General features: G+C 44.1%; 1 protein-coding gene across 1 annotated transcript; it reads right to left on the bottom strand.

The window, feature by feature from the left end:
- Positions 1–2577: 2577 nt before the first annotated feature.
- On the bottom strand, positions 2578–7602 carry LOC129766576 (uncharacterized). Its single transcript, XM_055767151.1, has 2 exons — positions 3900–7602; positions 2578–3434 (listed from the first exon to the last, which is right to left on the bottom strand). Exons 1-2 carry the CDS (start codon positions 7600–7602, stop codon positions 2578–2580), a joined length of 4560 nt encoding a protein of 1519 aa, XP_055623126.1.
- Between the last annotated feature and the right edge of the window lie 7731 nt (positions 7603–15333).

Below are 15333 nucleotides of genomic sequence, written 5' to 3' on the forward strand. Positions count from 1 at the left end.
ATAGTGGAACTGGTCCATCGTCCATCTGGGAGGTGCGTAGCAACTGCAGATAAAAATTCCGTTGATCTTTGTGATCACGAAACCCTCGCGAGACCTCGAAACTACCTCCTGAATGGGATATCGGCCCATGACCTGGATGGCGGCCATTCCTACTTTATCCGTCACCAAATTACCGTTACCGGGGGGAACGCGATACGGCTCCGCGATAATTGCGACATCACATTTTGTTTCTGTCGTTGACTGCCACAACAGTTGCTGTGCGATGTCACAATGGTTGAGATTAATTTGGGTTATCTCCATCACTGTTGGCTTGCCCTCGCCTGTTTGTACACAGGGCAATTAAAGCCTCCCGTCATATGGTCATTACTGTCCTCTTTTTCGCAGAGCATACACCTTGGTTTTCCCTTGCAGTCGCTGGCAAAGTGTCCCTCTATTCCGCATTTCCTGCACAGTTTGGATCTATCTGGCCCCAAGCAGCCTTTCGCCAGGTGGCCGAAGTTTAAACACTTGAAACATCGCTCCAGTTGCTTGGGAACAGGCGGAATGATTCTAAAACGACCCACAGCCCAGCAGACGTTTATACTCTCTAACTTCAGTAACTTGTTCGCTGCGTCCGTTGAAAGACGAATCGTTGCGGTCTGCGTCCCGCGATACGCCTTTCGTAGTCGGATTTTCATCGGAACTTTGCCCAGGATGTTTTCCTCCTCCAACTTCTGACGTAGGTCTATCTCGGTGGTGAACAGACTGAGGTTCCTGCATTCTATCGATGCCTCGGAGGATAAGGCCCTTACGTTCGCTCCATCGCCGAGAACCCTTTCTACAAGATCCTTGAATGCTGAGCTCCTGATTTCTGGGTCTCTCTTCAGCTCGAACAGCATTTCGCCGTTCTGGGTGCGCCTGGACTTCACCACGCTCTCCTCCAGTTTCTTGAGGCCAGGGTCCTCTCGCATTTTTTTAAAGAGATCAGCGTATGATACGTTGCCCTTCGCTTCGACGATGAGTGCATCGCCTTTGTCTCTCGCCCGCCGAGGATTAGGCTTCTTGTCTTTTGGCCCCTGCCACTTTTCATTCTCTTTCTTATTTTTTTCCACTATTTTCACTTTTCTCTCCCTCTCTTTTTCTTCGTTCCTTTGTTTTTTCTTGTTTCTTTTCGTAACCGTGCTCCAGTCGTTTCTCTTGCTATCGGTGCTGATCTGGTCATCGCTGTCACCCAGCTCTTCGCTGTCGCCCTGGGCGGCACTATCGTCTTGATCATCGTTGTCGTGATCGTCCTTGCGTTTTTTGAACATTTCTTCTTCTGCTGGTGAATCCTTTTTTCTTTTTTCCGAACGGTTTCGACGAATCTTTGGCGTCACCTGTCCAGCTGCAGCTCTTTGCAACGCTTCTGCGAGTACCTTCTCGGCGGTTTTCGTCCTTTCGACGAGTCCATCGTGCTCCTTTAAAGCTCGTCCCAAGAGAGATCTTATACCCGACATCCTGGTCTTGATCTCCTTATGCACGTTGGGTTTGCACGAAGGTGTCGAGTTCTTTGACCCTCAACATGATCGTGCTCAGGATGCTATCTCCAGTCAGCCCTCCTTCCTGGGTTAAACTACCGCTGGACTTTGGCAGGAACAGGGGATTGATCCCCCGACTTTGCTGGGTCTCAGGTATTCCTCCATTACTGCCGCTAGGGCCTGGTGTTTCCACTTGTTTGAGTATTGGCGATCGCAGAAGCTTTTTACTACGAATGAACGCGTTGGCTTGGTCACCTTTATCCATCATACTCTCTCTTCGTTCTTCGTTGGTTTTGTAGGTTGTCTCCATTTTGGTTGGGTCCCAACTTCGGGCCGCTATCTCCGCTCGTTGTACATAGTCGCCTTTTTGTGATCCCATGGTTATCTATGCAAGCAGTGAGGCCATGCAGGGGTTGACACGGTCCTTCGATTTTATTTATAGTAAGATTATTTATAGTAAGACATTCGTCTTCCTAAGTTCGAAGCCGCCGGACGCATATATTTCGTGATCGTGTATCGTTGAAGTGATACCGTTATTCTCGTGGCTGGTCAAGTGATTGTGCGCAATAACGGGATTCCCTAGATTGTAACTGGATTACATTGAAGCGGAAACAACAAGCAGGAGAAAGAAGGCCTGCATCGCGGGCGCTGTGTGCTGTGTGCTGGTGAATTTATCGCCTCTCGTCATCGACACCATTATCGTGCTGTGGTGCGATACACCGGTTCAGCTGCACCGAAGGATTGATACGCGTTGGAGATTATCCGCACTGGTGTGGTGTGCATTATAAGTATAAATAATTTTATTAGGTTAAGAAAGAAAAAACAAACAAAAAATTGAAAAATTAACTAAAAAGTGTACATCTGCCACTTTAAATGGCAGATGAAGAAGGAACCGTTGACATGGAGATTGAATCCACTGTCTACCCCTCCATATCTACGGGAGCTGGAAAGTCGCTTAAACGCGTTCCCCCCTCGGATGTCTCTTTAGAGGGAGAGTTAAGTCACCTAAACAAGCCCCCCTCAAGAAAATTTGCAAACCTTTTGTTGTATACGGGATGGTCCACGGGCGTAATTTTGGGCTTCAATTTGAACAGTACACGACGCCAATTCCAAGGTTAACCATCCATCTATACCAAAAATGCTGAACTTTCTGCTGGGCTAGCTGGTATCGATCCAAACGATTGATTGGTGTTTCTCTTAAATCGGGCTCCGGAATGGCTTGCAGGGATGAGCCCACCAAGAAATGTCCAGGTGTGAGCGCTTGAAGGTCGTTGGGATCGTCTGATAACACGACCAGAGGGCGAGAATTCATACACCCCTCGATTTGCACCAACACTGTTTCGAGATCTTCTTGTAGTAACGTACTGTTTCCAACTTGACGTAGTAAGTGCCGTTTAGCCACTTTAACAGCAGCTTCCCATAAGCCGCCGAAGTTTGGCGCACGAGGGGGGATCATGTGCCACTTTATTCCATTCGTTGCGAGACAGGTAGCGATATGAGCATTCTCCATTCGATCATTTAGCATTCGGTAAAGTTCATGCAGCTCGTGCCTAGCTCCAGCAAAATTCGTGGCATTGTCAGAATAAATGTTCGCTGGCAAGCCACGACGAGCGATAAATCTTTTCAGTGCAGAGATGAAGGATGATGTGGATAAATCTCCCACCAGTTCAATATGAACAGCCTTGGTACTGAAGCATACGAAGAGCGCTATATAAGCTTTGATTGGTGCACCTTTGCGAAGTTTTGCTTTTACGTATACTGGACCACAATAATCTATGCCGGTTGAAGCAAATGGCCGGCTGGGAGTGATTCTAGCTGGAGGAATTTGTCCAACAGGCTGTTGAATAGGATGGGGATTGGTTCGGGTACAGCGGACGCAGTTCCGAATTATACTGCGAACGGCTCTTCTACCGTTGGTTGGCCAGAAGTCATCGCGAACTACGGAAAGTGTGTGTGAAATGCCTCCATGTAGTAGTTTACGATGATAAGATGTTATCAGCAATCGCGTGAAATGGCGGAAGCCCGGTAAGAGAATCGGGTGTTTGGTACCATAGGGTTCTGTGGAGAATCTAAGCCGGCCACCAACGCGTATAATTCCGGAATCATCCACAAATGGGTTTAAATGTTTCAATGTAGACTGATTGTTCACTGGTTACCCCTTTTTGAGACCACGCAGCTCCTTTTGGTAACATTCACCTTGAACAATTTTCAATAAGGTTGTTTGCGAATTTCTTATTTCGTCGACGGAAAGAAATATTGTACTCTCTCGTTCTTGCTTCCGACTATTTTTTACGAACCGTAGACAATAGGCAATTGTTCGTACCATGCGATGATACGACGAGAATCGGGTAATCAGAGGGTTTGGTGGTGGTATATTTTGAATTGCTAATGTTGTTATTTTACGTTCAAGTAACACTTCCGATGAACCGGCAAGAGTGAGTACCTGTTTCGGCCAGGTATCTTCCCCCTTCTGCAACCAGTCGGGTCCATGCCTCCAGAGTCTGCTCGTCATCAACTGTTCAGCTTCCATTCCGCGTGACACCAAGTCGGCAGGGTTTTCCAATCCGGGCACGTGTCGCCACCTGGAACCATGGGTGAGGATTTGTATATCGGCAACACGATTCGAAATGAACGTTTTCCATGTTTGAGATGGAGAGCGGAGCCAATGCAAAACCACCATGGAATCAGACCAAAACCAAATGGATCGAAGCTCTAAATCCAAAGCACTGCGAACCTTTGTAGCTAAATGAGCAGCAATTTGAGCCGCACATAACTCCAACCGTGGAATACTCCGCTTTTTCAATGGGGCCACCCTTGATTTCGAAGTTAGTAATTCGACCTTCACTTCTTGATTGATCCCTACCGAACGAACATATAAACATGCACCGTAAGCGACGTCGGATGCATCCGCAAAGCAATGCAATTGTACATCTCCCTCCTCGAAGGCATACCGATCTATACGGAAATTGGCAAGGTATGGCAGTTCATTGACAAATTTAGTCCATGTTGTTTCAATTTCGATGGGTATCTCTTCATCCCAGTCCAACGACAGCATCCATAACTGTTGCATTAGAACTTTGGCACGAACGATTATCGGCGCAATCAAACCAAGTGGGTCATATAGCTGTGCAATCTCTGATAAAATCTTGCGTTTGGTGATGGGTCCCTCTTTCCTGCTGATGTTGATGCTGAATCGAAACTGATCGGTAGATGGTTCCCAATTAATTCCCAATGTCTTGATTGTTTCATCGGAATCGAACGATAGGTTGGATTGAGTGGCTAAATCTTCCTCCGGAACTCCCTCTAGGACCGCTTGAATATTGGAACACCACTTCCTCAGTCGAAAACCTCCTCGTTTGAGCAGTTCAGTCATCTCTCGTCGCAATTGGATCGCCGATTCGACGCTATTTTCGCCACGGATGAAATCGTCCATATAGAAATCTTTCTTCAAAGCCTCTGCAGCATGAGGAAACGAATCCACTTCGTCTTCAGCGAGTTGACGAAGCGTTCGTGTAGCCAAGAACGATGATGGTGCTAATCCATAGGTTACCGTAGTGAGAACGTATTTGGTAATAGGTTGATCTTTGCCGAAACGAAGGAGCACACATTGGAGAAACAAATCGTCTTCGAAACAATACATCTTCTCAATATCTGCCAGTAAAACTACTCGATATTTACGAAACCGCAGGACAATCGCGTACAAATCGTCTTGGATAACGGGACCTACTAGAAATGCATCATTTAGGGAATAACCGGAACTGGTCTTGGCTGACGCATCAAACACACCACGGACCTTGGTGGTCGTGCTGGACTCTTTTACCACAGGATGCTGGGGCAAATAACAAATAATTGGTGGTTCTTCGTCTGGTAATACTTCACGCATATGCCCAAGGTCCACAAATCCCTTCATGAACGCGTAATATCTCTCCTTCAACTGATCATCTCGATCTAATTTTCTTTCAAGATTTCCCAATCGTCGCAATGCATTTTGATAGGATTCACCAATCATTTGGGGAAACGCTTTTCGTTTAGGGTATTTTACTGTATATCTTCCTGTCAAATCGCGGGATACTGAATGTTTGTAGTACTCTTCACAGTGCTGTTCTGTTGGTGACAAAATTTTTGTATTTATCTCCTCAATGCGCCAAAATTTCCCGATGTTTGTATCGAGTGACTCCAACGTAGAAATATTACATAACGGAGTGTGGGTTATTGATTCATAGGACGATTTTCCAGACACTAACCAGCCAAACACGCTTTCCACAAGCGTAGGTGATGATTTCCCTAAACTGATCCGGCCACCCTTCAGGAATGTATTAAAATACTCCGCTCCGATGATCATATCTATTTTTCTTGATACTTTGAAGTCTGGGTCTGCAAGATTGATGCCCTCGGGTATGATCCAATTGGTTTTTGAAACTGTTACAGCAGGCAGGCTTGTAGTTATGTTACGAAGTACCAAACAATTCAAGGAAACCGAAAATTCGTCGAGCCTCGATCGAATTTCGGTGGACACCAAACCGAATGCTCTAATCTGTGATTCACCAACGCCGCAGATCGGTTGATTTATCCGTTGCCGAACCAATCGCAGTTGTTGACAAAGGCGTTCACTCATCAAAGAGCATTGTGAACCCGAATCTAGTAGTGCTCGTGCTAGGTGCTCTCTCCCATATTTGTCAACAACGATGAGCACGACCGTAGAAAGGAACACATTCACAGTTTGTGTATCCGATACTGTGTTGAAAGAAGCTGGGGCTTTGGCAACATTATCGCTTATTTCGACTTCTCTTCGCAGCACAGCGTTGGAAACAGGATTGGACTGAGTACTTTGACCTTGATCTGTACCTTGATTAATTTGACCATTACTTGCCACCGACGTTTCGAATCCAGGGTGCAACAAAGTGTGGTGTCGTTTTTGGCAAATACGACAGGAAAAGTTAGAGGAACACTTGCGGACAAAATGATTTCCACGGAAGCAATTGCTGCAAATCTTCTTAGAGTTCACCATGTTTAGCCTATCCTTTAGAGTCATTTTCTGAAAAACAGGACACTTCACCAGGAGATGTTGTTGACTGCATGCGTGGCATTCAGGCATTTCATTCTCTGTTGTAGCATAACTATTGATCCGGGAGGAAGACGGACCATGGGACGATTTTGGTTGTTTCAACGGAGGGTTGTGCTTGCTTTGAAAGGATGGTGTAAATTGATCAGCAGTGATCGAAAGCGATTCCAGCGTGCGTATTTTCTTGGTGAGGAACTCTACTAAATTAGTGTACGTAGGCTCTCCATCAGCAGACACGAACTCCTCCCAATCTTTGAGTGTTTGCTCATCGATCCTTGAGCAAAGTAGCTGTACCAACAAGCTACTCCATTGTGTTGTCGGTTCACCAAGTTGTTGCAAAATTTTAACATGCCGTTGGAATTCTTCTAATACGACACGAAGAGTAGAAGCAGATTTGGGTTGGGTCCTAGGTTGCACGATAAGAGCTTGCAAGTGTTTCTTTTTCAATAAATATGGGTTGGAATACCGATTCAGCAAAGCCTCCCAAGCCACACCGTAATTGTTTGCAGTAATGGTGAGGGATTCAATCAGCTTGAGTGCATCTCCTTTCAACACTGATCGAAGGTATTGGAATTTTTGTACGGTTGGTATCTCTGCTGACGAGTGTATTAAGGAATTGAACGAATCGTGAAACGTTAGCCATTCGTTCAAATCACCGTCGAACTGTGGTAAGGAAATAGTCGGAAGTTTCACGCCACTCAAATGGTGAATTCCTGGAACTACAGGTGCAGCTTGAACAGGTGCTGGTGCAGTAGGTGGAATCAAGTCCATCAAACCACCTTTAATCCGAAAATATTGCTCTTCCAAAACTGCTCTAACGCGTAGGTTGGCACCCACAAACTTTTCCGAATCATCAAATGTATCATATTCGTTCTGTATGGCTTCAAATGCTTCCATAAGCTTTTCCAACCTGCTCAGTCGTATCGCTAATTCTTTGCTGTCTCGTTCGGGTTGAAAGTTTTCCAGAAACTCATCGATGCGATTGATCGAATCTATAATGTGACGTCTTTTCAGCTCCTTCTGCTTCATTTTGGTCTCCGACATGGTGTTCAATATATATATATTGCCTGGATTTAGGATGTAGGGATTCGGCAGTAGTCCTTGTTGAGGTAGTAACACGTCCTTCCGGGAATAAGTGGGTATGGTAGGTGTATTAATCCAATCGTTGTATCCACGTGACGCCTAGCAACATCAGTATTGGTCTGAAATTGGTCCAAAAAACGACACAGGAAGCACCGTACAATGGGGATAGAGAATAATGGACAGATACTCACATGTACCTGTCCAAAAACAGGCCTTGTATATTTGTACGGTACAGCAAATCTCCAAAAAGTCTTTCCGACGGGTGATGAGGTTAGGTAGTTGTTGCCATGTGTTGCCAAGCAACAGCAACACCGGAATATGTCTGGAATAGGTCCAAAAGACGACCCAGGAAGCACCGTACAATGGGGATGGGAAATGTTGGACAGATACTCACATGTACCTATCCAAAACCAGGCCTTGTATGTATTTACGGTACTGCAATTCTCCGAGAACCTTCCAGGGGTGAAGTGGTTAAGTTCAAGCGTCGTACTGCACAGTTTTCCAACACCCGTGATCCTGGTCACGGCACCAAATGTTGTATACGGGATGGTCCACGGGCGTAATTTTGGGCTTCAATTTGAACAGTACACGACGCCAATTCCAAGGTTAACAAAATTCTTCGATTTATTAAACACTAATTCATAATTTATTTAAACGCTAACAATCCACGTCATTTCACAGCAAACGGTGTTCAAGGAATGAAAATGAAAATTAAATAACAAGTGCTGGATCGTCATGGTAACTGAACAACGATCCAAGTTCACATTGACTACATATGTTCTGGAATGTTCTGGAATCTAACACCTTTCCTCTTCACCCCCTCAATCTCCTGCTCCCGCTTCCGATCAACTACCGAACTTGCCTCCCAGCCCTACTGTTCCTGATCCCGCTCAACAATCGACCTCGTCCTCCCCCTCAGTTGTTTCCTCTCCTCGTGTCAAGGTCTATCCAGAAGATTCACCTGGATCTGGCCCATGGGTTGTTTTCTTCCGGCCCAAACCAAAAGGAAAATCTCTAAATGTCATTCAAATTTCTAAAGATCTGGCAAGATATTATTCCTCCGTGGTCGAAATTAGAAAGGTTAGACCGAACAAACTGCGTGTTGTCGTGGCTAATCGGAAGCACGCTAACGATATTGTTGTCGACAATCGTTTTGTAATAGAATATCGCGTATATGTGCCCTACCATAACGTAGAAATTGCGGGGGTGATTACAGAAACGGGTCTGACGAGCGAAATAATAAAAGAGGGAGATAGCAGATTTAAAAAGCTCCCTTTGAAGCAAATTAAAATTTTGGACTGCCAGCAACTAGGAAAAGTTTCCCAGAATGGGAAATTCACGCCGTCCGACTCGTTTCGAGTAACTTTTGCTGGTTCCGCCCTCCCTGACTACGTTATGGTGGATAAATTAAGGCTTCCAGTGCGACTCTTCGTGCCAAAGCCCATGACTTGCAACAAATGCAAGTCAGTTGGTCATACAGCAGATTATTGCGCCAACAAGGAGCGCTGTGCCACTTGCGGAGAGCAACATGAGGGGAAATCCTGCAGTGCGACTGAGCATAAATGTCCATATTGCGGTGGATCCCCACATGAGCTCTCAGCTTGTGAAACTTACAAGAGTCGCTGGGATAAACAGAAGCGCTCTTTGAAGGAACGCTCGAAGCGCACTTTTGCGGAAATTTTGAAGGGCGCTTCTCCACTGGCTCAAGAGCAACAACCAATCAACACACATAATGTTTTCGCTACGTTGCCAGTTGACGAAATAGAAGCGGACACAGCTAGCGGGGGCACAACGGTTATTTCCAAAGGGAATCCCCGGCGCAAAAATGTGACCACTCCCAAAGTTCAAGGACAAGTCCCTCCGGTGATACCCCCTGTTAGCTTGCCTAAAAAATCGAGTGCAGCGGACAAGCAAAATCAGGTTCCTCCTGGCTTCCGTGGGAATAGTTCATCTTCGAACGACCCAGCACTCGAGGGGACATCAAAAACCCCAACTGTCCCTATTTTTCCGTCCAGCTCAACTTCCCAATCGGGATTTATAAAGTTGTCTGACCTTTTGGATCAAATCTTCAAGTGTTTTAATGTTTCCGACTCCATCAGAACCATTGTCATCTCAATGCTTCCAGTATTGAAGACAATTTTGCAACAATTGATGCAAACATGGCCCCTCCTTGCAATGATTATCTCTCTTGATGTCTAATTTAAATAGAGAGGTCGGAGATATCACTGTTTTACAGTGGAATTGTCGTAGTCTTATCCCTAAATTGGATACATTCAAATTTCTAATTCATAAAGTCAATTGTGATGTTTTTGCACTGTCCGAAACCTGGCTCTCTTCTCAAAATGATCTTTCTTTCCACGATTTTAATATAATACGCTTGGACCGCGATGACAGATACGGAGGGGTACTATTGGGGATCAATAAGTGTCACTCTTTTTTTAGAATTGACCTTCCACCTATTGGAGGGATCGAAGCTGTTGCCTGTCATGCAAACATCAGAGGCAAAGACCTTTGTATAGTCAGCTTGTATTGGCCTCCGAGAGCTGCGGTTAGCCGCAAGCAACTTGTTGACATGTGCTCACTCCTTCCTGAGCCACGATTGATCTTGGGAGACTTCAACTCTCACGGAACTGCCTGGGGGGAACAGTACGACGACAATCGTTCATCGTTGATATATGACCTTTGTAACAGCTTCAATATGACCGTTTTGAACACTGGGGAAACAACACGTGTACCTAAACCTCCTGCTAACCCAAGTGCTCTTGACCTCTCGCTTTGCTCGAATTCACTATCGTTAGATTGCAAGTGGAATGTAATCCAGGATCCCAACGGTAGTGATCACTTGCCAATCGCAATTTCCATCACCATTGGGTCGAATTCTTCCGAATCTATAAATATGGCATATGACCTCACAAGACACATTGACTGGAAAAAATATGCGGACGCGATTGCTCTAGCCATCAATTCCAAAGATGGTTTACCTCCATTGGAGGAGTATAACTTCCTTTCTCGTTTGATCTATGACAGCGCGGTTCGCGCTCAAACGAAACCCATCCCAGGTTCCACTATTCGTCGAAGGCCTCCCAATCCATGGTGGGATAGCCAATGTTCCAAGCTTTATCAGGATAAATCGAATGCATTTAAAGCTTTTCGGAAAAGTGGAACCATTGAGAATTTTCAAACGTATTTATCCCTTGAAAATCAATTTAAAAACTTGATAAAGGGAAAAAACGTGCTTATTGGCGAAATTTCGTGGGAGGTCTGTCACGAGAAACGTCAATGAAAAAATTATGGAAAGTGGCTCGAAACATGAGAAATCGCTCTTCAACGAATGAAAGCGAAGAATATTCACATCGATGGATTTTAAATTTTGCACGGAAGGTATGTCTCGATTCCGTTCCTGTACAAAAAATTGTTCGAGATATTTCACAAGATAGGTGCGATCTTGATTTCGAGTTTTCGATGGTAGAATTATCTCTTGCTCTCCTTTCATGTAACAATTCTGCTCCGGGATCGGATAGAATTAAGTTCAACTTGCCGAAAAACTTCCCTGATGTGGCGAAACATCGCATGTTGAATTTATTCAATCGGTTTATGGAGCATAATATTGTTCCAGATGATTGGAGACAAGTACGAGTTATAGCTATTCAAAAACCCGGAAAGCCAGCGTCCGACTTCAATTCGTACCGCCCAATAGCAATGCTGTCTTGTATACGGAAATTGTTGGAGAAAATGATCTTGTTTCGCCTTGATCGATGGGTTGAAACGAATGGCCTACTCTCAGATACACAATATGGGTTCCGCAGGGGCAAGGGGACGAATGATTGTCTTGCGTTGCTTTCTTCAGAAATTCAAATGGCTTACGCCGGAAAAAAACAAATGGCTTCAGTATTCTTGGACATAAAGGGGGCCTTTGATTCTGTTTCAATAGAGGTTTTGTCCTACAAATTACACTCTCGGGGTCTGCCGCCTCTATTGAATAATATGTTATATAACTTGCTTTGTGAGAAACATTTCAACTTTTCTCACGGAGATTCGGCAGTAAGTCGGTTCTCTTACATGGGCCTCCCCCAGGGCTCATGTTTAAGCCCCCTTTTGTACAACTTCTATGTAAGCGACATCGACAATTGCCTTACACAAAATTGCAGCCTAAGACAACTTGCAGATGATGGAGTGGTGTCTGTCGTAGGATCAAACGAATCCGACCTGCAAGGACTCTTACAAGATACTTTGAACAATTTTTCAACCTGGGCCATTGGGCTAGGGATCGAATTCTCCACGGAGAAAACAGAGATGGTGTTTTGACGTAGGACTACGTCTTTCATTTCTATACCGGGGTGTAAAATCAAAGTTTCGAAAACGAAAGCGTTACGCCAGAGACCGAGATTTTGAGCGTTAATAGCTCCTTAACAACTGAACGAAATGGTATGATAAACACTTCATTCGAAAGATAAAATGTTTACGCGTTCTATACTTGTTACTTTTTGATCCAAAAACTTGTTTCAATAGTCTTAAAATTGCTTTCAAAACAGGCTATTGAAATCACCAATCGGTATATAAGCGAGCGCCGCTCGGAAATCTACTCAGTTCTAATTGAACAGCAATTGGAGCATGTTGTCGCTGTTGTGGTGAAGCTCTTCGTTTATCATGAAAGCGCTGATGAACGGTGTCACCAAGAGCCTGTTTGTGCACCTTAGGCTAGACATGAATCCATCAGGAGGAGAGTGATGCCACAAACGGTTCCCCGGGAAGATCTCGAAGCAGCCGCTACACAAACACACACACACATACACGCGCGGAATTCTTTCCGTTTGGATGCCATTCAGCAACGAGAAAGATCCGGAAAATAATCTGCCAGTTCCTCTGGGAATTTAAAAATACATTCATGTGAAAGAGTTTAATTGAATGTTTTCTATCCATGTTACACTGTGACCAAATATGTTTCAATCAAGTGCTATTAACAGGTGGTTATCGAGTTGGCATTAACCACTGGTGGGCTTCCAGTATCGAGGAAAATGTGGAAATATCTAATCGTTACTGAAAATAATCTGCCAGTTCCTTTGGGAATTTTCAAAATATATTCATGTTAAATAGTTTATTTGAATGTTTTCTTTTCATGTAACACTGTGATCAAATACATTTGGTTTTGTGGTTTTTCAATCAATCGCAATTAACAGGATAGCTTCAGAAGATTATTCTTCCCCATTAGTAGGATATTTCCGTATCCAATATTGTATGCGCCCGCAATCGATTATTGCTCAGTCGCCGAAAGTTCCGAGCTCAGAGAGTTTATTCCCCTCTAGTTTGCCTTCCAAATTGCCATCGTAAACCTCACCTTCTCTCGATTCAATCACACACAAAAAGCATACTTAAGCGATATTCTGGTGGTGAGACACATTCATTTTTCGTGAGGACATCGACAAGACAACATCGTTGCCTAACGTGCTGGAGGAGGTGGACGGCCAAAGGATCGACACATACACGCGCAGAACTCTTTCCGTTAGGATGCCATTCAGCATCGAGAAAGTTCCGGAAAGATCTAATCATTGCTGGAAAATAATCTGCCAGTTCCTTTGGGAATTTTCAAAATATATTCATGTGAAAGAGTTTAATTGAATGTTTTCTATCCATGTAACACTGTGACCAAATATATTTCAATCAAGTGCTATTAACAGATGGTTATCGAGTTGGCATTAACCACTGGTGGGCTTCCAGTATCGAGGAAAATGTGGAAATATCTAATCGTTACTGAAAATAATCTGCCAGCTCCTTTGGGAATTTTCAAAATATATTCATGTGAAAGAGTTTAATTGAATGTTTTCTATCCATGTAACACTGTGACCAAATACATTTGGTTTTGTGGTTTTTCAATCAATCGCAATTAACAGGATAGCTTCAGAAGATTATTCTTCCCCATCAGTAGGATATTTCCGTATCCAATATTGTATGCGCCCGCAATCGATTATTGCTCAGTCGCCGAAAGTTCCGAGCTCAGAGAGTTCATTCCCCTCTAGTTTGCCTTCCAAATTGCCATCGTAAACCACACCTTCTCTCGATTCAATCACACACAAAAAGCATACTTAAGCGATATTCTGGTGGTGAGACACATTCATTTTTCGTGAGGACATCGACAAGACAACATCGTTGCCTAACGTGCTGGAGGAGGTGGACGGCCAAAGGATCGACACATACACGCGCAGAACTCTTTCCGTTAGGATGCCATTCAGCATCGAGAAAGTTCCGGAAAGATCTAATCATTGCTGGAAAATAATCTGCCAGTTCCTTTGGGAATTTTCAAAATATATTCATGTGAAAGAGTTTAATTGAATGTTTTCTATCCATGTAACACTGTGACCAAATATATTTCAATCAAGTGCTATTAACAGGTGGTTATCGGGTTGGCATTAACCACTGGTGGGCTTCCAGTATCGAGGAAAATGTGGAAATATCTAATCCTTACTGAAAATAATCTGCCAGTTCCTTTGGGAATTTTCAAAATATATTCATGTGAAAGAATTTAATTGAATGTTTTCTATCCATGTAACACTGTGACCAAATATGTTTCAATCAAGTGCTATTAACAGGTGGTTATCGAGTTGGCATTAACCACTGGTGGGCTTCCAGTATCGAGGAAAATGTGGAAATATCTAATCGTTACTGAAAATAATCTGCCAGTTCCTTTGGGAATTTTCAAAATATATTCATGTTAAAGAGTTTATTTGAATGTTTTCTTTCCATGTAACACTGTGATCAAATACATTTGGTTTTGTGGTTTTTCAATCAATCGCAATTAACAGGATAGCTTCAGAAGATTATTCTTCCCCATCAGTAGGATATTTCCGTATCCAATATTGTATGCGCCCGCAATCGATTATTGCTCAGTCGCCGAAAGTTCCGAGCTCAGAGAGTTCATTCCCCTCTAGTTTGCCTTCCAAATTGCCATCGTAAACCACACCTTCTCTCGATTCAGTCACACACAAAAAGCATACTTAAGCGATATTCTGGTGATGAGACACAAACATCATCAAGGCTATCGCAGGCAACCTAGCCTCTGGCCATAGAAAGACGCTGCTAAATGTTGTAAATGTTTGGTTGGTCCCACAAATCCTTTACGGAATAGGCACCTTCAGCCGTGGAGGGGACAGGGTGTTAAACACCATCCAACCAATTTACAATAAAGCAATTCGGCTCGCAATTGGCGCTTCCCTTCACCCACCTGGTAACAAAAGCCATCACTCATAAGCCATCCGTCACTTGTCACTCCCCGAAAGCGACCACAATGTCCCATTAATACATAGGGCTAAAACATGGTTCAAAAATCTCACGAACAAAGATCTTCCCGATATATGTGAACGTTCATCTGCGACGGGAAGAAATTGGAACGTCAAACCGCCGAACATTAACCTTGAACTTCTCAAGGCAGTTCGGGCGGGAGACCCTTCTCCAAAAGTCAAAGCCTGCTTCAATAACCTCGTTACATCCAATTTTCAAATCAACCACCAGGTATACACAGATGGTTCGGTCAGTGCCGATGGAGTTGGATGTGGAATCTTTGAGAGTAGATACACTGGTAGCTTTTCTCTTCCACCGCAATGCTCCATCTTCAGTGCGGAAGCTTTCGCCCTTTTAATAGCTACCCAAGAATGCACCCATGATTTTCTTCCTACCACAATATTCTCAGACTCAGCTAGC

Source organism: Toxorhynchites rutilus, chromosome 2 (assembly GCF_029784135.1).
Source record: "Toxorhynchites rutilus septentrionalis strain SRP chromosome 2, ASM2978413v1, whole genome shotgun sequence".
NCBI lineage: Eukaryota > Metazoa > Arthropoda > Insecta > Diptera > Culicidae > Toxorhynchites > Toxorhynchites rutilus.